Here is a 22,855-nt window from a genome sequence, read left to right on the forward strand (position 1 = left end):
AAAGTTCTTCTGCATACCTAGGAAGGTGGTACTCATGGCTGGAAGGTGGTTCTCATGGCTGGCACTGAATACGTCTTCTCCCAAGGCCATGTTTCCTAAAACCACATCTACCCTATACAAATAAATTAGGCTCAGGAACATAAAATATCATACATTAGTATTATTATTGTCCCTATCACTCTTGTTCATGCTTGTTAGATATTAATAGAATAGTGTAATATGAAGAGAAATAGCTAACAGATTATGTGTGATTGCCAAATTTCAGGCACCATATTCTGGATCCCATCCCATTTGCCTCCCCCCAACCCCTGAAATTATATGCTAGATATGATCCCTTTCTCAACTAATTTCTTAGGTTGGCCATTCCTATAGCACAAGTTTAGTGTAAATTTAGACACGGCAGCCCAGCAGGTGCATGTCTGGGGCTTTGATTTTTCACCAGAAACCTTAATTTCTCCAACCCAGAATTCCAGGAGAAAAAATTCCACATTGTTTCCTTAAGCCCATGGGCAGAGTTTTTCTGGTTTCTTTCTTGCAGTCCTTCCTGGTTGGATGCTGTGAACCTAGCCATGGCCAACTTTTCTGTCACAGCATGAATGTTAAAACTCCTGCCTTTAGCTGCTGGGACCTCCTTCTGGTGCAGCAGTCCCAGCCTCCCAGCCCCAAGGTGGAGTCTATGAATCTATCCAAGCTAAGCTCTATCTACTATCATCTATCTATCATCTATCTATCATCTATCTATCTATCTATCTATCTATCTATCTATCTATCTATCTATCTATCTATCTATCTATCTATCATCTATCTATCTATCTATCTATCTATCATCTATCTATCTATCATCTATCTATCTATCTATCTATCTATCTATCTATCTATCTATCTATCTATCTATCTATCTATCATCTATCATCTATCTATCTATCTACTGTCATCTATCTACTATCTATCTACTATCATCTATCATCATCTATCATCTATCTATCATCTATCTCTATCATCTATCATCTATCTATCTATATCTATATGTCTATCTATCTATGTTCTATTGGGCAACTCCCGTTGGTGTCTCACATTCCACAGACTGAATCCATTCTCTCTCCTACAAACCTGGGGGGTCTTTAGGTGTAGCTGACCTAGGGGACTCAAACGTGGTCATCAGGACAAAATCATGTTTGCTTTATCCCTTGGCCTTGTCTTCCTCAGTGTTGGCATCATTCTCAGGCAGTTTCTACCATTAGGAGGGCAACAATGGCTCCTAGTTGATCCATAGAAAAACAGATTTCCCCTTCTTCCCAATAGTTCTATTAGAAGTCCTGGTATCGAATCTCTGTCTGAATCATGTATCCATTCACACCAGTCACTGTGTCCCAGGGTGTTCCATGCTCTCTGATTTCCAGCCTTTGGCTTTTTGCCCATCTTGGGATTGAGAATGTGGTCAGCTTAACCCAATCACACATACTGAGAGTGGGGGAGATATGATTTACCACAAATCCTCTGGGGAGGGGGCATGTGTGCTGCTTTCAGAGTGGGGGGTGCATGCTGGGCAGGTTGCACTATTCCACTTGGGGTTTTAAAATGTACCTCTGAAGCTATGCCTGGCTTCACATCCTCAGTGAAGCCATCTCCCTTACTTTTAGGATAAACTTCAGATTCCTTACCAAGGCCTCCAAGTTTCTGTCACCTTCTTTGGCCCCAGCTCAATTTGACTCTGTCTTCCTTACTAGGGTTCAACCACACTGGCTTTGGTTTGACCTGATTTGGGCCATCTCCTTTATCCCTCAGGGTCTTTAAACATTGCTATAGACTAAATGTTTATGTTCCTCCAAAATTCGTATGATGAAATCTTAACCTCCAATGTGATGGTATTAGGAGGTGGGGGCTTCAGTAAATGATTAGGTCATGAAGGTGGAGAAATAAATTTCTGTTGTTTATAAGCCACTCAGTCTATGGTATTCTGTTACAGCAGCCCAAACAAACTAAGACAAACATGCTATTCCCAGTGCCTGGAACTTTCACATCTCTTCTATTTCCCCATGCTCATACTTTTGCGTAGTTCATCAACTTACATGTTATTTCTCCAGAAAAGAACTCCAGAGTTCCCAGAGTGAGTTAGATTAATGGCTGTGATGGTCCTTTGTACTTCTCTACAAAACTGATCATAATTCTAAGTTAATTATGTTTATAATGATCGGTTAGCCCTCCCCACTGGACTTTATGTTTCATGAAGGCAGGGACTGTGTCTTGTTTTCTGCCTTATTGCTAAACCCTAGTTGCTGGCACAGAATATGGTACTTGGGAACAATTCAATGCGTACGTATTTAGTGAGTGAATGCGTGAAAAAATGATGTTTACATGCTGTCTTAGTCAGCCACGCTGCCATAACAAAATACCATAGAATGGGTGGCTTAAACAACAGAAATTTATTTCTCACAGTTCTGGAGACTGAAAGTCAGATCAGAGTGTTGTCTCATTTGGTTCCCGGTGAGGGCCAGCTTATGGCTTGCAGGTGGCAGTCTTCTTCCTGTGTCCTTACACCAAGAGGAGGGTGGTGGGGAGAGCAAACTCTCTGGTCTCTTATAAGGGCACTAACCCCATCCTGAGGACCCCACCCTCATGATCTCATCTGAACCTAATTATCTTCCCAAAGCCCTATATCCAAATACCATCACATTGGGTGGGGGTAGGGCTTCCACATATGAATTTTGGGAAGACACAGTTCAATTCATAGAAATGCGTTACCTCATTTGACCCTTGATAACCCTCTGACATAGGTTTCAATTCCGGATGAAGAAAAGGGAGCTTAGAAAATCAGATCTGTTCAAGTCCACTCTGCTAAATAGTGCCAGAACGTGGAAATTTTCAAACCTAAGAATATTTGTCTTAAAAACAACAGAAGATTTGTTGCCTCATGAGGCCCTTGAGGCACTATCCTTGATTTGGAGCCATTTGGTCTGATGGTAGATGTGAAAGTGTGTGAAGCATGAGTGTAGTGGGGAACTCAAATGCAGAGGAGTCCAGCCAGCAAGGGGCAGGCGAGCACCTGAACGTGGAGGGAAAAGGTACTGTGAGTGGGGCTCATGCCCAGGAAGAGACCGGGGGAAGGAGTTTGACAGGAAACTGGAGTCTGGAGGATTAGGGGTGGAGTTTGGAATTCTGAAGTCAACATGTTCCCTCACCCACTGGGCCTTGTTCCCAGGTCCCACACCCTTTTGCTGGCTCTGACAGGTTTTTTTAGAGCAAGAAAAAGAGCAAAATAGCAAGAACAGAAATAAGGCAGCCCCCACCTTACACTGAGGTGGTGGGAAATACAAGGATCTCTCTGTTGAATAGATCTTGGAATAGAACATTTCTCCCATGCAGAACCTGTGTTAAGATCAGGGTAAGGTCCTTGGAGTCCTCAGAAGTCCAATTAACTCATGGTGTTCTGGAAATAGTACTAGTAACACTGTTTCTAAATTCCGTTAACATTTTTGAGCGCCTTCGCTGGAGCAGGAACTGTGGCAGGTGCTGGAGGTTTAAGGAGCTGTGACTTCCTCTGCCCTGGGAAATTGTCAGCTCTGTGATGATTTGGATATTTTGGGGCACGAGCCCCTTATCTTGGCCACTAATACTTCAGAAAAGTGTGTAACTGTGTCTGAAAAAGACTGACCTTCCTTCCTCTTGTTCCCTCTTCTCACCCTCCCATTCGTAGCTGCTCCTTCAACTAAGTGCAGCCACTGACCTGGTTCCTACTGAGAAGGAAATTAGGGAGACTGGCTTATCCAGTGCACTGGAGCTGAAGTCCTGAGTTTGACTATTAAATAGCCATTTGGCCATGATAAAGTCACACAGCATCTCTGAAACTAAGGAATAAGTCACATCCTCCTTAGTTACCTCGCAGGGTTCTTGGGGAACATTAAATGATCCGTATGTACTTAACAAACAGGAAAACATTACATAATGTAAAACCTATGCTGTAATTAATAAACAGTAAAACATTACATAATGTTATGTACTTAACAAACAGTAAAACATTACATAATGTCAAACCTATGCTGATCCTCATAGAGTCGATCGGCTGGCTGGGTCCTTGGAGATGCCCTGTTACCACTCCACGCTTACTGTGCCCCTGCCCTCTTCTAAGCAGCCCAGCGGGCTGGGTACTATTGTGTCCTCATTTTACACATGAGGATTAGAGAGGTTAAGTGACTTGTTCACGGTCACACAGTAAGTGGCAGAACTGGGAATAAAGGCAGGCAGGCAGGCTCTAGGGCCCATTGCTAACCACCAAACCACGCTGTTTTCTGTGTGCTTCATTAGCACCCTCTGTATGCTTTTCTAGGAGCACTAAATGGAATTACAGCGGCTTCCCTTTGTGATAAGCTCCTGGAAGACAGGGACTGTCTCTCATTTGCACACACACACACACGTGCACCATGCACACACACTTGCGTGGGGCTTGCCACATCACTGGAGCTCAGTGAACATTTGTTGAATGAATAAATGAATAAATGTCCTCTGGGGAGATACACAGCAAGTCTGACACACCTAGTGTGTTTTTCTTCATCTTTTCCTGGCTAACTATGCTCATTTCCTTCAACCACTTCCAAACGGAGATTGTTTGGCATTTTTCACTATACGCAGTGCCCTCCTTTGCGCTTTCTCAGCTTCGGCCCATCTAAAGGGAACTCCTGGAAGGTGAAGCTGTGGAGTAGTCTCACCAGGGCTGGGTCCAACTGTCTGTTCCTGCCTCCACAGCATATATGTGCTCAATATCCAGGACTCTTTCAGGAGCCCACCCAAACTCCTGTGCCTGAACTTCTTCTTTTTTTTTTTTTTTTTTTTTTTTGCCTGAGCAGGTCCTTGACTATGAAACCAAGTACCCAAGGTGACCCGGAGGCCTTTACTAGTGGTCTAAGCAGGTAGGAAGCGGCCATTCGACGTTTTCTTCCTTTTCTTGCTTCCTTTCTTTCTTCTGCGGAAGAGGAGCGGGATCACCTGCGGTCGCAGCGGAAGGAACCCGGCCGTGGTCGATGGGGAGCTGCCCCAGGACCCTGGGTCTGCCCCTCTGTGGCCAGAGACTGTCCGTTTTTGTTTCATGGCCTGACTACAGTGAGTTTTCTTTCTTTAAATTTTTTTTTTTTTTTTTTTTTTACTAAATTTATTGGGGTGACCGTGGTTAGTAAAACTATATAGGCTCCAGGTGTAGAGTTCCGTCCACAGCACCTGCGCCGCGCGGGGGGCTCAGCGCCCCAGGCGGCCCCGCCGCCGCGTGGTCTCCCCTCAGCTCTCGTCCCGCCGCCGCCCCCGGAAGCGCCCTGCCGCGCGTCGTCTGTCTGGGAGCTTTTCTTAGTCCCTTCGCTTTCCGACGCTGAGTTTTCTTGTAGGAAAAAAAGTATCAGCATCACTGGCCTCGCACGTTGGAATAGATTTAAAAGGATAATGGGACAAGATGCTTGCATTGTGACCTGTTTTGAAAAGCTGTATGTTAGTGGACTGTAAAAAGTGTGTGCAGTGTCTGCGGGGCGCCTCAAATTGGGGGGGGCAGACTGAGGCTCTCGTCACACACTAAGAAACTGACCAAAAGCGAGATTCAGTTATCAGATAAACTGTCAGTCAGACGCACGACAAACCGTCCATCTCCTCCAGGGTTTTCCATTCCGGTTGTTTTGGTTAGACAGCGCTCTCGAGAGCTACGCGCCCCGCCCGACACTCCCAGCCCCGCCGGCAGAGTCGGGGCGGCAGCCGGCGGCCTGCAGAGCCAGCCCCGCGCGCGCCGCGGCCCCTCGGCGGGGCGGGGGCGGGGCCGGCCCGCGGGAGCGCGCCCTCGAGGCGTCGGCGGCCGGTGGAAGAGGAAGGAAGGCGGCCTGGGAGCGCGCGTACGCGCGCCCACGCAGCCGCCCGCACTCCCGGGAAGTCTCGCGATGCCGTAGCCGGCTGCTCCCGCAGCGGGTGGCTCTGGCTGTTGCTGTGGTTGCCTGAGTTGCTGCGGCAGCGGTGGCGGCTGTGCTGGTGGCGGTGGCGGCCCTTGGGCGGATGTTGACATTGTGTTTTGTTGTTGCTGACGGTAATGGCGGCGGCGGCCCGGACCCCAGCCCCTCTGTAGCCTGAGTCGAGACAGCCAAGAGCCAACTCCGAGGCCTCTGAGCCCGCGGCGGCGACTCCCCTCAGCTTCGGCCGCCTCGCAGCCCGTGTCCCGGCCACGGTCCTCGGAGTCGGGCTCCTTCGGGCAGGGGTCGCGGAGGCCCAGGATGGCGGATTTCGACGAGATCTATGAGGAGGAGGAGGACGAGGAGCGGGCCCTGGAGGAGCAGCTGCTCAAGTACTCGCCGGACCCGGTCGTGGTCCGCGGCTCCGGTCACGTCACGGTGTAAGGCCCAGAGGAGGACGGGGACTGGGGCGGGAGGTGCGGGGCTGAGGTCGGGGGGGGCGCTTTAACTCCTCAGGGGCCCCACTTTCCCGGTGTCCGTCCTGTGTCGGGGGCCTTCGGGAAAGTAGGCCACCAGGAAGTGAGAACTTGCTTTATTTTCATTTGTTTCGGTCTCCAAAGTGGGGACCTTCCTCCCCTACACCCCACTTAGCAGGCCTTACAGGCCTGGGGCGATATGAAGGACCCCAGAAGGGAAGGTTTTTCTTTAGGGTCAGTCCTTCGGGACACCCCTTCAGCTTCGGGGTGGAAGTGCACGCATTTATGAGGCCCCTCCCCCTTGTTTTCTTATCCAGTTGCCCTGTGATTCTCTCTCGTCTGGGCCTTTGAGCCTAGTGACAAGGCTTAGAGGCCAGCTCTGGGTCGTGTGAGACCCCAGTGTCAGTCGGTAATGAGTGGCTCATTACCGTTGTGTCCGTGTGTTTCACACATACCCACAGGTCTCAGTTCCTTGCGGAGTCAATTTCTGCAGAACTAATGCAAATTCCCGTAATTGTGTATGGTGAAAATGTACAGATGAACATATATTTAAAATATGCAGAACGATATATGTGTACAAATAATTAAAAAAAAAATCTGTGTGATGGACATACTGCTCAGGTTCCTGAGAGTTCTCTGTAATATAAGTTCTTTTGGGCATGAACTCTGGGGTGGCTTCTTCATTTGATAAGGGTTCTCGATAGTCTGATTAGCAACATTTAAAAGTCCGATATTACTGAAACAGTAGGGAATGAGAGCTTTCTGAATGGTCATGACAAATAAAGGAATGTGAAGACTTGAACCAAATAATGAGCTGTCCGGAAGCAGGAAGTTTTGTAATGTTTCTTTGAGAAGCCCAGAGTTTTGTGCAACTTGAACTATTTATACTTTGTTTTCGTTTTAGATCTCTTGTTCATATCATAGATCAAACTTCCATGCTTGTCAGATATCTCCACACTTCACCTTTTTAGCAAATGAAAAGGACCAGCAAATCTGAGACTAACAGTTTCCATTATATTTTGGCATAGGGTGACTGGAATGTGCAGTTGAATGACTTTTAGTGAAACAGTAAGACTTCTCATATAAGATTGTCAGCAAAGTCCTTGCATTTGTCACTACATGATATGACTAGCTGTATTTTGGGGTATGTTTATATAATATTTCATTTCTTCAGCCCTTGGTAGTTTATATGCAGGTGACTTAATAGGATAAAAACACTGCATAGTCGCTGTCACAGCGCCATGAAAAGACAATGGAATTTATCACCACAGTAACAGTTACTAAGTGTTTTAACTGTCATCACCAGCAGAATTAAGAATTATAACCAAATATAATGGATATTAAATCTTTCCTTAACATATTTTGCAGAACTTTTAAAGTCTCATAACCAGCCATTTAATTTTGAGCTTGACTCTTAGGACCTTTTTACATTGTTTTAAACCTAAGGAGTATAAGGGTGCTTAAAGAAGGGATTTTCAAACTTTTTCATGCTATCTGCCCACCCTTCCCATATCAAAGAAGAGCTGAGGAAATTTTGTTATTTAAAAAGTTGCAGCTATAATTGTAATGTTTCCTTTTTTTAAGGAAAAGCTAAGCACTTTGTTGAGTAAATGGAAATAGGCAAAGTGTTCAGAACCAAGTAGGTGATCAGTTAATCTGATTGTAGTTGGCTACTTAGAGAGGTTAACAGGGTGAGAATTACTAGTGGTCCTCAAACTTAGCTGCCCATTAGAATCCTCTGGAGAGCTTAAAAATCACTGCCTTTACCCCAGACCAGGCCAGTTGAAGGCCAAGTATTGAGGTGAGGGTCCCAGGCATGGATAGTTGTGTTTTGTGTTGTTTTTAAAGTCCCACTGATGATTTTTATGTGTAGCCAGGATTGCAAGCCACTGTTTCATAGTAGTGTAAGGAGCAACTATATATGTACCAGTAAACAGTATTCCTTTCTACACTGAAAATTAATATTTCTGTGATTTCCCTCAACCACTTCCCTCTCTTCCCTGCTACCTTGGTTTTAGGCTCTGGGTTGAAATATATAGTCTGCCACTTCTTGGGTAAATTATTTATTTATGCCTTTTCAGTTAAGATAAGGATAGTTATAGTCCTATCTATAACTTTTAAGATTATTAAGGATTAAATGAGACAGTACTTGCAAAGAATTAATCACATTGTGTGGTACTGTGCTCAATAAATATTATCCTTTATTAATTATCCTCCACACATATAGTGTTCCACTTTGAGAAGAATAGGTGTAAAGCACAGTACTAAGACATCTGAACTGCTATTTTCAAACCTAACTGATTCACTTTCATCTTATTTTTTCATTTCTAAAAAATTTGCATGAGGTTAAATTATGTGCAGTATTTCAAAGAGGATTATTAAGAATCTTTCTGCATTGAAAACCTAAGCCTGTTTTGTGGTGACATAGATAAGTGTAATAATAGTAATACAGAACTTTTTTTTTACATGGCTCTGTCATGCATAATTCACAAGCACACTATGCCAATGGATAGCCCAGTTGACACCTATTGTACCTATAAAGATTTTTGAAATTAGTGCTTAGGAAGTTACTGTACCTGTTGAGCATGTTCAGTTTTTCTTGCCTTTAAATGTAAATGGGAAGAGCTATTAAAACAGTTATAGTAAGACTGGTTGAACTTACCACTTGCCACTGCCCCCTGTCCCTTTTTTGAAGCTAAGGAGCAGTCTCTTCTTACCAATTTGAAAGTAAGTGATAGTGTTTACTGAATCACCTGCATTTCAGATTAGTTGGAAAAGCTGTTGGTCCATCCATATGTTTTTTTCCACAGATTTCACTTTTGAGTAGACCTTTATAGTTGAGTTTTCTATCCTTTCCCTCTACTTTAACATATCATATTACAGTATTTTATTTTATTTTAGAAATCACTGTATTCTCATATGGCATGATTTGGTATGTTATTATAGTGATGTGAAAAACTATACTCCATTTCCATTCTCTACTACACAGGCAAGTCTTCATTAATTTTGGGACATAATCAGAGTTTTAGGACATAAGGATGTAAAAAGTATACTTTACCTAAACAAAGCCTACTTTAATGTGGTTTTTAATACAAATGTTTTCATATTGACCCCAAATCAGACTTATACTTTGTAATTTCATCAGGATCAGTATTCTTTCTTGACATTCTTTGGGATGAGTATAATAACTTTCTTCATTGTTAGTTAGAGTTGGATGTAGCAATATGGAACAACATGGCAGCTCCAACAAAGAGAAATCTTGTGCAGAAGCATATTTTGACAAAGTCATATTTGAAGGAAGAGAGGGAAATGATAAGTTCCTGTTATTGTATAATATTTATGCACATGTAATTTAAAAGGCTTGAGCTCACACTTTAATTAAAGTAGGTTTCCTGTGTGTGTGTGTGTGTGTGTGTGTGTGTGTGTGTGTGTGTGTGGTGGGGTATTTTTCATTTTATTATGTAATGAAGATGAGGAAAAAAGTGATTATGTTTTTAAGTAGTATTGACCAGATTGGTTAATATTTAAAAATTGGAGTTCCTTATCTCAAAATAAATTTATACAAAATAAAATGATCATTTGTTGAAAGCTTTGATTTTTGATAGTAGTGATATGTGCTAATGGATGTGTTCATCTAAAAATTAGAATTTAAAACTAGTTTGGGACCAGTATTTCCTAGCTAATCTACAATTATAACTCATATTCCTTGCTCTTATCCACTTCATGACTGCCTATATAAGAATCAAACTTGGAGCTTTTCTAATGTTTGATTTCTAACATAAGCCCTTTATAGAGCCAAGTTACTTTGCTGAGGTTTGTTTCTAATGCTATTTTTTTTCTTATTTCACTAAAGTGTCATGTCTTCATGTACTCGCTTATAAGGTATAATCTTCCTACCATTGCCACAAGTAATTCCTCATCCTTCACCAGTTTTTATCAGTGGCCGTGGGACGCCACTCTCTTTGCTTATCTTTATCTCAGGTATGCTGTGGAAAATTGAAAGGTTTAGAAATGTGAATTGAAATGAAAAAATTTGGAAACTACTTTGGGGTACAATGGGATCTTTGTGTAGGGGACATCACAAGAACACCTCAGTATTTATTGAGCTTTCTAATGGTAAAGTCAATTAAAAAATGTCTGTCTGAAGTTTATCAGTATTTCAAGACTGCTACTAGATGTTATGGGTAGCAGCAAGAGACCTGAACATGATTTGCCCAAATAACAGAATCACTTCAGTTAAACAATTTTAACTTCATAGCTGCCATCTTCTTTCCCCCAGCCAGCATAATATCTAAGGCATATTTCATTTTTAAATATTAACCTTTTTGTTTTGAGATTTTCAAAGAGTTTATTTATCCACAAGGCTGTAAAATTGAGGGCAGGGATTATACTTACTGGTCTTTATTTCTCTACTACTTAATATGCTGTCTAGAATATTATAGTCCTGAAATGATCTCTATATAAATGACATAATTTTATACATCTTTGGATTTTGTTAGGATTGCCAAAGGAATAACTGTTTCTTCCCTTTCTGTGCCTCCTAATGAAGGCAAACAACATTTTACAATAGGACTATTATAACATCACATTCAAAATATTAATGACTCCTCTTAAAAAAAAAAATAATTGTGAGGAAATTGTCAAATTAAGATAGGCATTTTTTTCCTCTCAGATTTTTCTCACTCCTTATAATTTGAAAGGAAATTAGTTTGATTTATAATATAGCATTGAACATATCTTTGATAATACAAAGAAAAAAATGCTAAACATTTTACTTGGATGAACTGTTAAAACTTCTCAATGGGTAAACTTTCTTGAAGAAATCAGAAATACGATAGTAAACTGAAGTTTCAAAATTTTGCTGTATTTGAATTTGAAATTTTCATGGTGTTTCAGTCCAAATTGTTCAGTGTTGGATTCCTGCATACCAACAGATACAAAATTGACCAGTACTTAAAATTTTATGTGCCTAGCTAAGGGGAATACAGGTACTAAATGGTGAAAAGTAAATTATATGAAATTAATTATATTAATCAGAATCTTGAGGGGAAGAGTCTAGGAATTCTTATTATTAATAAAAGCTTTGGTGACTCTCATATCAGGCACATTTGGAAAGCAACTGATGGTCCTATGGAAATAGTGTAGTCTTTAATATCAAGCAGATTGCTTTCAGTGTTTTAGATGCTTCCTAACTGTAACTGTTAGCTTTTCTGAACTTCAGTTTTCTCATCCGCAAAAGGGATAATATCTACCTCAGAGATTAGGTGTGAGAGTCAGAAATAATGTATCTGATGATCTGGACCCATAGTAGGCATTCAGCAAATTATTATTACTTATTTTGATGTTACTCCTTCATGCATATTTTTTTGGTTAATCTTTACTGTTTTTTTGGAAATCACTCCAAAAGGTGACATATGCTTTCCTGCTTTAAAACAAGATTTTGATCATAATCAGAATTATCTGATTGAGTATAGGAAATATTTAATTAAAAGCAGGTTGGTACACAGTGATATTCTTAGAGGCTGTTAAGGTATTTTGGGCTTGAGGATTTTCTCAAAATGTCACTTTCTTTTGAATTTCATGTGTCGGCTTTTGCTTTCTGTTTACTTTTTTTTTTCTATCTAATTCATCGGGGTTACACTGGAAATGAGACAACTAACCCTATTAGAACCATATATAAAGTAAGACAAGTTGGTTCTGAGTTCTGGATTTAGATGTTTGAATTTTTTTTTTTTTTTTAATATATCTTTATTGATTTCAGAGAGAGGAAAGGAGAGGGAGAGAGATAGAAACATCAATGATGAGAGAGTCATTGATCAGCTGCAGCCCGCAACCCGGGCATGTGCCCTGACCGGGAATCAAACCCTGATCGCCTGGATCCTAGGTCGACGCTTTAACCACTGAGCCATGCCCGGCTGGGCAGATGTTTGAATTTTAATACTTGGGTTTTAAGATATTTGTTTCCTAAGTATTTTTTGCTAAATCTTTCATTATGAGCTGTCTTATTGATGTTTCCTGATAAGTAATTTAACAAGTAATCATTACATTTTACGGTAGGTATAATGTGAGGCTATTGTTACCTAGTTATGAATGAAACACACATAGTTCCTCTACTCTCATGGTGGAACTTAACAGCTAATGGACAAACTATGTATAAGAAAATTGCTGTGAAGGAGATGGATAGAGTGCTGTGATTTAAAATAATGTGGTTAAGGAGAACCTCTCTGAGGATAATATCATTTAGAAAGGATGAAAGACCCCTGGAGAACAGCAAAATAAGCTTGGCTTGGCCTGATAAACTGAAAGGCTACTTCTGTATTGTGGCTAGAATATAGGGAACAAAGGGGATAGTGCCTTGAAATGAGGTTGGTAAGCTCAGTAGGGGCCAGAAGAGGTTATAAAGGGATTATACTGAAACTAGAGAGTAGTAGGCTACTGGAACAGTCTAGATGAGACATGATAGTGACTAGGTTTAGGGTGATGGTCTTTATATAAAGGAGGTATTACAGTTCTGGCTATAAGCCATCAAATTTGACAATTTTCCTATAAGGTGTGGAAAAAACGAAGCAGTGGCCACTTTTGCCATCTTATTCCTCAGTTGTGTTTGTTTTTTTTAAATTTTGTTTTGTTTGGGCTTTGTGGAGGTTGAGGTCAAAGAACTGTGGCTGCCCTTACTCTTGACTGAAGACTGTCTTGATGACATACTTCCATTTCCTGTTCTGCTGCCACAGGGCAGCTAGTATGCCAAGAGAACTGCATGTGCCGGAAGTAGAAAGGGGCTTTCCCACAAGACCATAGATTTTGGAATGAGAACCTATGTAAAGTGGTAGCCTTTAGCTGCAAGATGTGTGATGTTTGACAATGATCTGTTTATTAGGTTTGAGGAAGAGATTATGTTTTTTACATCTTTACACTTAAAGCTGAATTGTATATACAAGGGCTAACATTTTTTCACAAAGTTCTGGAAAAATTTTTTTTTCCTTAAGCTTTCTTTCCATTCTGCCATCTAGTAAATGAAGTTTACTTAGGGTAGAGTTGTTTGGACTTTGGGGTAACATCATTGTTTTTTGATTAATAGAAGTGAATGTGTGTATTTAATTTGACAAGCATGTATATATATACATATGTATTTGTTTATATATACACATATATACATCAATATATACATATATGCTTCCTGTAAGAGGTCCTTGCTTATTCTCTTTGATCTTGCATTGTAATTATAATGGAGTCCTTTATTAGCCCAGTGAAGGAGTTCCTGTGTACCCAGCCTTCTCCCTCTGCCCTTCCTAAACTATTCAATTATAAAAGTTACTTGAAATTGATATTTTTCATAGGCTATACTATAAATCAGTTCAGCCATATATTAGTTCTTACATGGACATAATTTATCATTATTGTATGGCTCACAAGAGTTATATAAGTTTGAAGAATATTCTAAAATATGTATAAATTCAATATACAAAGTCTTTGTTTTCTTTTCTTGGTCAGGTACAGATTATTTATTTATTTATTTATTTTTTAAATATATCTTTATTGATTTCAGAGAGAGGAAAGGAGAGGGAGAGAGAGAGATAGAAACATCAATGATGAGAGAGTCATTGATTGAGCCTGCAACCCAGGCATGTGTCCTGACCGGGAATCGAACCCTGATCGCCTGGATCTTGGGTGACGCTCAACCTCTGAGCCATGCCAGGCCGGGCAGATAATTTAAAGTAGTTGAGTTGGTCCAAGTGCCTATCAATAAACAAGTGAATAAAAAAGTTGTACATATATTCAATGGAATATTACTTGACCATAAAAAAGAATGAAATCTTTCCATTTGTGACATCATGGATGGATCTAGAGGGTATTTTGCTAAGGTGAAATAAGTCAGACAGAAAAAGACAAACACCACATGATTTCACATATATGTGGAATCTAAAGAACAAAATAAAGGAACAAACAACAGAAACAGACTCATAGATGCAGAAAACAAGCTGATGGTTATCAGAGGGAAGAGGAGCTGGGAGCCTGGGTGAAAAAGGTGAAGGGATTAAGAAGTACAGACTGGTAGTTTCAAAATCATCACAGGGATGTAAAGTAGAGCATAGGGAGTATAGTCACTAATATTGTAATAACGGTGTATGGTGCCAGGTGGCTACTTGAAATATCAGGGGGATCACTTTGTAAATTATATAATTGTCTAACCACTATGCTATACACCTGAAACTAATATAAAATAATATTAAATGTCAACTGTAATTGAAAAATTAAATTAAAAAAATAAAGTAATTGAGTTGGATTAGTTGAATTCCTGTATCATCAGAAGTTAATACCATGAAGTTTAATCCAGGTACATTTATATAATGTCACTGTTTAATGACATATGTAATCATCTATTAATACCTAGAAAATAATCCTAATAATTGAATATTAGTAAAACTAATGGTAGTTTGTTGTACTACATTATTTAAATAATTAAGTCTTCGATTTCACTAGTCTATGAATGAGCTTGTACTTTCACAGAGCCAGGTGAACCCAAATGTTCAGAATTAGGTCACACAGTTAAAATTTTTAGATTTATTCTGAGACTAATATATGTGTCTCTAGCTCCAGGAGTTCTGTATCTGCTGGGTAAACATAGTACACTTTCAGTTCTAGCCCTTCCTCCTTGAACTACATTGATATTCAGGCATATATTAAGGCAGCCAGATTCATTTAAAGCATGATTTTTATGCGTTAAATTTTTTTAATTCTGTAGTTACAACTTCATCTCCCCAAATAGCTAAAAAGCTGATTCCACTGAGCTCAGAGTTCAGCATTAGGAAATAAGTGCTGTTGCGATCTATAAAACCTATATGTTCAGTGTGAATCTGAAATTTCTAGTTTATATGTTCATAGGTCTTGTCATATCTATAGAAAGATAAAATTTTGTGAGTCTATGGATTTGTATAGATTGAATGTCTCAGAATCCACAAGTGAATTCATAATCTTCCCCCCCAAATCAGCTTCAACTGCAGCCTTCCCATTCTCAGTTGACGGCAATCTGGCATCTTACCTGCTTAGATTAAAAAAATTTAACACATCCTTGATGCCCCTCTTTCTCTTTCACTGCATTCAGTCTGTCAAGAAATTAATCCATTTACTCTATCTTCAGAATATATTCAGAATTCAACCACTTTCTTACCATCTCCGCTGCTGGTATGAGTTGTCATTGTCTCTGTGTCTCACACTTAATACTTTTCTTCTCTCTGCTCCCACCTTTTCCTCAACTTTTGTAATACATCTGCCACAGAGATCCTTTAAAAATATGTCAGATCATGTCTCTATTCTGTATTAAGCCTCCCCAAAGCTCCCCCTCTTCAGGGTTTTAAAGTCCCTTTTAGTGGCCCATAAGACCACAGCTGATCTGGTCCATCATTACTTCTCTGACTTCTTTTCTACAATTCCTTCATTTGTTTACTAGACTCTAGCCACACTAGCCTTCTTTTCATTCCCTGAATTATTCCAGGTACACTCCTAGCTTCAGGTTTTTGTGCTGGCTAGTTCCCCTTTCTGGATATCCAAATGGCCAGCTCTTTCACCTTCTTCAAATCTTTCACAGTCATCTCCTCCTTCTCCTCCTCCTCCTCTTTCTTCAAGTTCTTCTTGAAGTGCTGCTTCTTGAAGTTCTTTTTCTTTTGTTATTCCTCAGTTGAGGATATTTTTTCCATTGCTTTTCAGAGAGAGTGGAAGGGAGAGAGAGAGAGAGGGAGAGAGACAGTGATGTGAGAGAGACACATTGATGGGTTGCCTCTGGCATGCCTTTGACCGAGAATCGAACTGAGACCCTGAGCCACAGCGGCCAGTCCCACAGTTATCTTCTTAATGAGTCCTACTCTCATCTCTCTTTAAAACTAAAACTCATCTACCTTCTTATTCTGTGCTACCTTTTTCTTTTTTCATAGTGTTTTCCTCTGTGAGAACGTGAGATGTGCCTGACTTGATAAAGGGCACAAACTTGCAAAGAGAAAAACTCTCAAACATTTTGATAAGAATAAAGTTTTAAATTTGTCTTCCTGTTTTACAGCAGCTGTCCCACGTATAAAATGTGAACCCAGTAAACCCTTGCTAATTTTATTTTTTTTTTTGAGAACTTTGGGATAGTATTTTACCTTTGGGCCATATGACCCTGAGAGGACAGTTGTCTTACCTGAGGCAAATAAAACCAGAAGGGAGATTTGCTTTCCTAAGATAATATTCCTAGTTGATATCTGAACCAGGATTAGAATTCAGGCATTCTCTCCCTCTCTTGTGCTGCTCTTTCATCTCACCACAGTAACTGCTTTGTGCTTTTCAACCTTTGTCTCACCATGCCTTGATTCCTGACCCATGTTGCTTTCCCATGTTAGCTACAAACTCTTTAATATTGCCTGGCTTTCCTGAACCCAGCACCTCTTTGTATGCCTTGTTTCCTACACACTACCCCCTGACCCTGAAGAGGTTGGCTAAAAGTTGGGAAAATCTTTGACAGTTATCGTTAGCCAATTTCATCATTGACTAGTCTATTTGCTAAGCTGTTTGAAGATGGTATTTATGAAATCCTCGAGATCTAGACATTCTCCAATTTGTCAAGTTATCCATAGTGGACATTAAACGATAATATTGCCCACTTTATTAGAAGGATAATAACCATAATAAAAGCACTGAAGACATTTATGTTGTTTTATAATAATAAAAGTGGTTACAGCATACAGGGTTTATGTCATGCACTGTTGGTGCTTTATGTATATGAATTCATTTAATGAGTTAGGCCAGTTATTATCCCTGGTGTATAAATAGGGGAACTGAGGCTCAGGTAACTAACTTGCTCAGAGTGACATGTCTAGTAAATGGCAATGTCAAGATTACATTCCAGACAGTCTGTCTCCAGAATGTTTGCTTAATTGCTTTTAAAATTAATACAAGAACCAAAAGCAGCAACAAACTTATGTGCTCTATATTATTCATCAACACAACATTTATAACAAAATCCTATGTATTTTGGGATTTTAGGTACAAATGTGAAAAGTTCACAAACATTTTTTTCAAGATCCATATGACAGTGTTAACATTTATTATGTATTAGTCTTAATTTTATAATTTCTGTTTGATGGAAAATGTTTTTTCTCTTCAATTCTCAAATATTTTCTCCATTTATAGTTTCTAGTTCAAGAAAATAAACATTTTCTCTGCTTACAGAGAAAGTTATTAGAGGCATTGTTTTGTAGTAGAACTTGACCTGGGCTTGGGTTCAAGAGAGTAAAGCTCTAGCCTTGATCCTACATAGTAACTAGCTATGAGAACACAAGTTACTTGCCTATTCATCAGTTTCTTCATCTGTAAAATGAAATGTTTGGACTAAGGACCCTTTCTAGCGCCCAGATTCTGAGATTCTACTGTTGTGGAATTGGAATTTTTTCTCTTTAATTTATAAGTTCTTTACAATATATTTAATATATATTTAAACAAACTTTTAAAATCCTTTAAAAATACTCTAAAATATACTTTAAAACAAGAAGAATCATCTTGAAACCTAGACATGTCAATTTCATATACATGTATTTTCTTTTTTTAAATATATCTTTATTGATTTCAGAGAGAGGAAGGGAGAGAGATAAAAGCATCAATGATGAGAGAGTCGTCATTGATCAGCTGCCTCCTGTATGCCCCCAACTGGGGGTCGAGCCCAAAACCCGGGCGTGTGCCCTGACTGGGAATCAAACTGAGATCTCCTGGATCCTAAGTCGATGCTCAACCACTGAGCCGTGGCTGGCTGGGCCACATATATTTTCTTACTGTGACTTAAAAATAAAAAGAAAACTCCTTTAATCATCTGTTTTTTTCTTCAGGTTTAATCTTTTTCCTAATTATAATGGAAAAGCATAGTGATTATTTAAAAAACCGGAAGTAATACTTCCTAGTGAAGGAGAAAATAAACCATCTATAATCACTAAGAGGCAACAGTCATTTAATATTTTGGTGTATTTATTCCAAGTACTTGCTAAATTTTATTTTCTAGAAATCTTTTGTTTCGTTTAAATAGTAATATACATTGTAGAAATTTTGGAAAACATGAAAATATAAAAAATGAAGTATCACCCATAATCCTATTGGCTAGGGTTAACCACTGTCAACATTTTAATGGATTAACTTTTTCTGTTTTTCTGTGTATATAAATATTTTTATTAAAACCATTGAGACTATACTTATAAAGTATTTTGTATTCTACATTTTCTGTTTAACATTTTGGGAATATATGCCAATATCATTATGAAATGTATGAAATATTAGGCTCTATTAGATTTCAAACAACAGAATCACCAAGGGGCCTTAAATAGTGGAAGTTTATTGTAAGAATTCATGGAGACTAAAGAAGACAGGAAACTTTGCCATTGTACATCTAGGCTTCAAGGAGACTAGAATATTATTGTCGTGGATATAGTGTAGCTCTGGTGATGAAATTATTCTGTGACTTTTCTCAGCAGTATGTGTCCTTTGTTCCCTGGTGCATAAAAAGGAGTACTTTATGATGCTGTCAAATTAAGCTGAAACATGTATCTTATTTTCATTGCTAACAAACCCCACCTCCTGCCAAACTTAAAAAAAATATTAAAAACACACACCCCAAAACAGAACTAAGTAGTATCAAAACTAAGTAACTTATGTCACATTAAAACCATTAAAGGTAACATTTTGTAGTTAATATTAAGAAACATGAAGTGTAGCTTTTCTTATCCATTTAATAAAGTTAGATGGCCTTATAGAACTTTATCTGACAGTATTACTTTGGTTGACCTAGAATTTTTAAAAAAGGCTTTAGCAGAAATGAAAGACATAGCAAAAGAGCTATTTGACATTCCCCACTCTGATACCCAAGCTCTTTGCTAGGAGAAGGCATGGTGTCTGAAGGAGAACTTGCTGCAAAGAACTGTCTTTAGTTATTGTCGAGAGCAGTCTCACTAGTAATGTTGATTAAAGCCCTATTGTAATAGTTTGAATAATGAATGGGAGATGAGATAAAGATAGTGAACGTAGAGGACTCTTTCAAGACATTGGATGAGGAGGGAAAAGAGATGGATGCCATTATATATTTGAGGGAGAAGAAAGTGGGTGTTCAGGTTCTCATGCTTGGTAGACTTACACTGGCTTGTAGGCTTTGTGTAAGCATCCTGAAGAATGGGAGAAATACAGTGGATTGCAGAGGAGACTGGAGGTGTTGGCAACCAGGAGTAAGTGGCTATCTTTGGGAGCTTGCCCCCATTTAGAAAGATGGTAAAGATATTGAAGGCTTAGGTAAATCTAAAAATGAAAGGGAGAGAAGGCAAAGCAGTTCATGTTCAATGGTCTTTTTTTCTCTGGTGGAAATTAAAGGCTATGGTTATCTGCAAAACACTGTGGGTTGTGGGAATACGGTTGAGCACATAGAGCAGCAACAGCTGTGGAGTATGGAAAAGGGAGCTGATTAAGGAATGAATAAAGATTATTGTAATGTTAATCTAACTAAAGTTAGATAATGTATTTATAATAGTTATGTGATTTTTCTTTTGTCGCTCCAGGCAGTGGGAATTGAAGGAAGTAAACATTTCAGTTGAATTGGATTGACAAGAGACATTCTAGAGATGCAGAAAGTAAAGGGTGTTTGTTGGAGTATGGTCAGAACAATCGACTGTATAGTTCTGGCAGATAGGAAGGAAGGGAGTCTTGGGAGCTTGTATAGAGTGGAAAAGCAAGGAGGAGTGGTAAGCAGGAGGATACAGCCAGAGATGAAAAAACACATTTAATAAGGGTGGGAGAAATGAAATGATTGATGGTAGTGGTAAGAGGGGAATTTTTTTTTTTTAAAAAATATATCTTTATTGATTTCAGAGAGAGGAAAGGAGAGGGAGAGATAGAAACATCCATGATGAGAGAGTCATTGATCGGCTGCCTCCTGCACGCCCTCGACTGGGGATAGAGCCCGCAGCCCGGGCATGTGCCCTGACTGGGAATTGAACCCCGATCGCCTGGAACCCAGGTAGACGCTCAAGCCCTGAGCCACGCCCCCGGGCAAGAGGGGAATTTTTATAGTTCAGAATTTTAGAGGCGATACAATTCCAAGTGATGACAGTATCCAGACTGTTTCACAGGGAATGCGTTGCTAAATTAAATAGAGGTGAATTTCCTCAGAATAGATGAGGTCATGTGACCACTTAGGTTCTGGTGCTGAATATTGAACTAACTGGGATGAAGACAAAAGTCATGGTAGAGAGGCCCAGCCAGGCGTGGCTCAGCGGTTGAGCGTCCACCTAGGATATAGGCGATCGGGGTTTGATTTCCGGTCAGGGCACATGTCCGGGTTGCGGGCTTGATCAATGACTCTCTCATCATTGATGTTTCTATCTATCTCTCCCCCGCTCCTTTCCTCTCTCTGAAATTAATAAAGATATATTTTAAAAAAAAGTCATGGTAGAGAGAAAAACTGACATTGATATCTATATCCTTAGAGAGTGAAGGTGTGCAGAAAGAGTTAACATTGCAGGCTTAAGTCTGCTATTCTTAGAAAGGCTTGCTTGCGGTGTTGGCTCTTGGCTAGTGTCTGGGAACTTGGAACTTGGGACGGTTCTCAGTATTCCCAGAATTAATAGGAATGCCTCACTGTGCCTGAACTGTACAATGTGGTTTATACTGAACACCTGCTTTCCTTCTGGGAGTTTGCAATTTTGGTACATGCTAAGTAGAGTGTGCCTATGTGACCAAAGCACTGAGTAAAGAGCTTTCCAGGTAGACAGCATTGTATACATGTTGTCAAAACTAGTTACAGTAAAACCTCAATATAATGGACTAATTCAGGTGCGGGGGTATCTGTTAAAGCCGAAAGTCCATTATATAATAAAGTAGGTTTTCCAAATGCATATGTTAAAAAATTGATAAATTAGTTTACGTTGTTTTACTTAGGTAGACATGCTTGTGTAATTAAAATTAAGGATGTATGAAAAGTTTAATTTTACAGAAAGTTTTTGATATATATTACTGTAATTTTAAATTTATACTGAATAGGTCTAGTAAATGCATGCTTTCACCAGTCACAGTGAGTCAACAAATGCACATGGCTGGGGCATGGTTTAGCACATATCGCCACATCGAGTTAAAACTGCTGCAGAAAGTCACCCCACGGGACAACAGAACCAATTAGCATGCTCCATGCGGTGTGATCACATGCCAATGATTTGCCCAACATTGTTTATGAGCTGCGACTCTTGGATTTAAATATGTAGACTACAGTTATAGATATGTAATATTTGTTTATGTTGGCAAAATTACTGCAGTGTTTTTTCTAACATATGACTTAATCGCTAAAATTTGTTAAAAATAGCAGTGAATTAAAAACAACCCCCCCCCCAAACTGTTAATTTAATTATAAGCATATCTTGGTTAAAAGCATTTTAAAATTAACAGGGTGTTAACTTTTGAATATGACATATGGACCAGAAATTTTGTCCATTACATCTGAAGTTTGTTAAATTGAGGTCTGCAAAATCAAGGGTTTACTGTAGTGGAGGAATTAAGCACATCCCATGTGTCTTCACTGAGAAGAGAACCTTGCAAGCTTGCTTCTGGTTTCCTCTGTACTTCACCCGATGTTGTCTTTTTCTTTTGCTGCTTTTCCTTTGTCTCCTTTTGCTGTAATAAATCTAGCTGTGAGTACAACTATATGCTGAATCCTGTGAATCCTCCTAATCAATCATAGAAGCTGAGGTTGGTCTTGTGGACCCCAACACAGAGGGAGTGATCTGGAAGGCTGAAAATGACAGTTTGGACTTGGAACACTGTGCTATATAAATCAGAATCAATGGGCATTAGAGGAAGAGGGAACAATGGTGTGGAAGACTGCTATGAGGAGTTAATGAAATAGGACATTTTTTGGTTTGGAAATTGATTAATTTATTCAGCAAGTATAATGGGCTCATTTATGAATAAAATTTTTAAATGTTTTAGATATCTTAGTTCTATTGTCTAATCCAAAATATCGATAAATGTAAACCACATAAACTTAAAAGGTCGTTGAGGTCCTCAAGGATTTAAAAGAGTAAAGAGATCCTGACACCAAACGTTTAAATATCCCTGTAGCAGAGTACTATATTCCAAATGGAGATGAGGAAAGGTGTTTGATAATCATTGCTCATTCTGCCTATAGTCAGTCATATTACTGTAGGTCATCTTTCCTGAGACATTATTTTGGGGATGAGATGAAGGAAGAGGAAGAATTACTATCTGTCTCTAAGATACAACTTAACAAAATGTATGTATGACTGAAGAGGAAATGAGTGCTGAAAGAATGTCCTTGGAACTACCAGTTCTTAACTTGGAAAAATAACTGCTAAGCCTGACTTAAAGCTCTGCTTGTATGAACAGCAGAGCAGTTAGTGCATAGTGCTCCCTGGGCAAAGCAGCACTCAGCCACTTAGCCAAGTAAGGAAGTATCCA

General features: G+C 39.5%; 1 protein-coding gene across 2 annotated transcripts in view; it reads left to right on the forward strand.

The window, feature by feature from the left end:
* The first annotated feature begins 5,922 nt into the window (after positions 1-5,922).
* CHIC2 (cysteine rich hydrophobic domain 2) overlaps positions 5,923-22,855 on the forward strand; it is a 38,735-nt gene continuing 21,802 nt past the window's right edge. The window contains exon 1 of one of the 2 annotated variants that reach the window (XM_016207177.2): positions 5,923-6,352. In XM_016207177.2, coding sequence (XP_016062663.1) covers positions 6,234-6,352 — 119 coding nt within the window. In that variant the 5' untranslated portion in view covers positions 5,923-6,233. The remainder of the gene's footprint in view (positions 6,353-22,855) is intronic. The other variant, XM_016207170.2, reaches the window with a different exon arrangement.

This window comes from Miniopterus natalensis, chromosome 1 (assembly GCF_054644295.1).
Source record: "Miniopterus natalensis isolate mMinNat1 chromosome 1, mMinNat1.hap1, whole genome shotgun sequence".
Lineage (NCBI taxonomy): Eukaryota > Metazoa > Chordata > Mammalia > Chiroptera > Miniopteridae > Miniopterus > Miniopterus natalensis.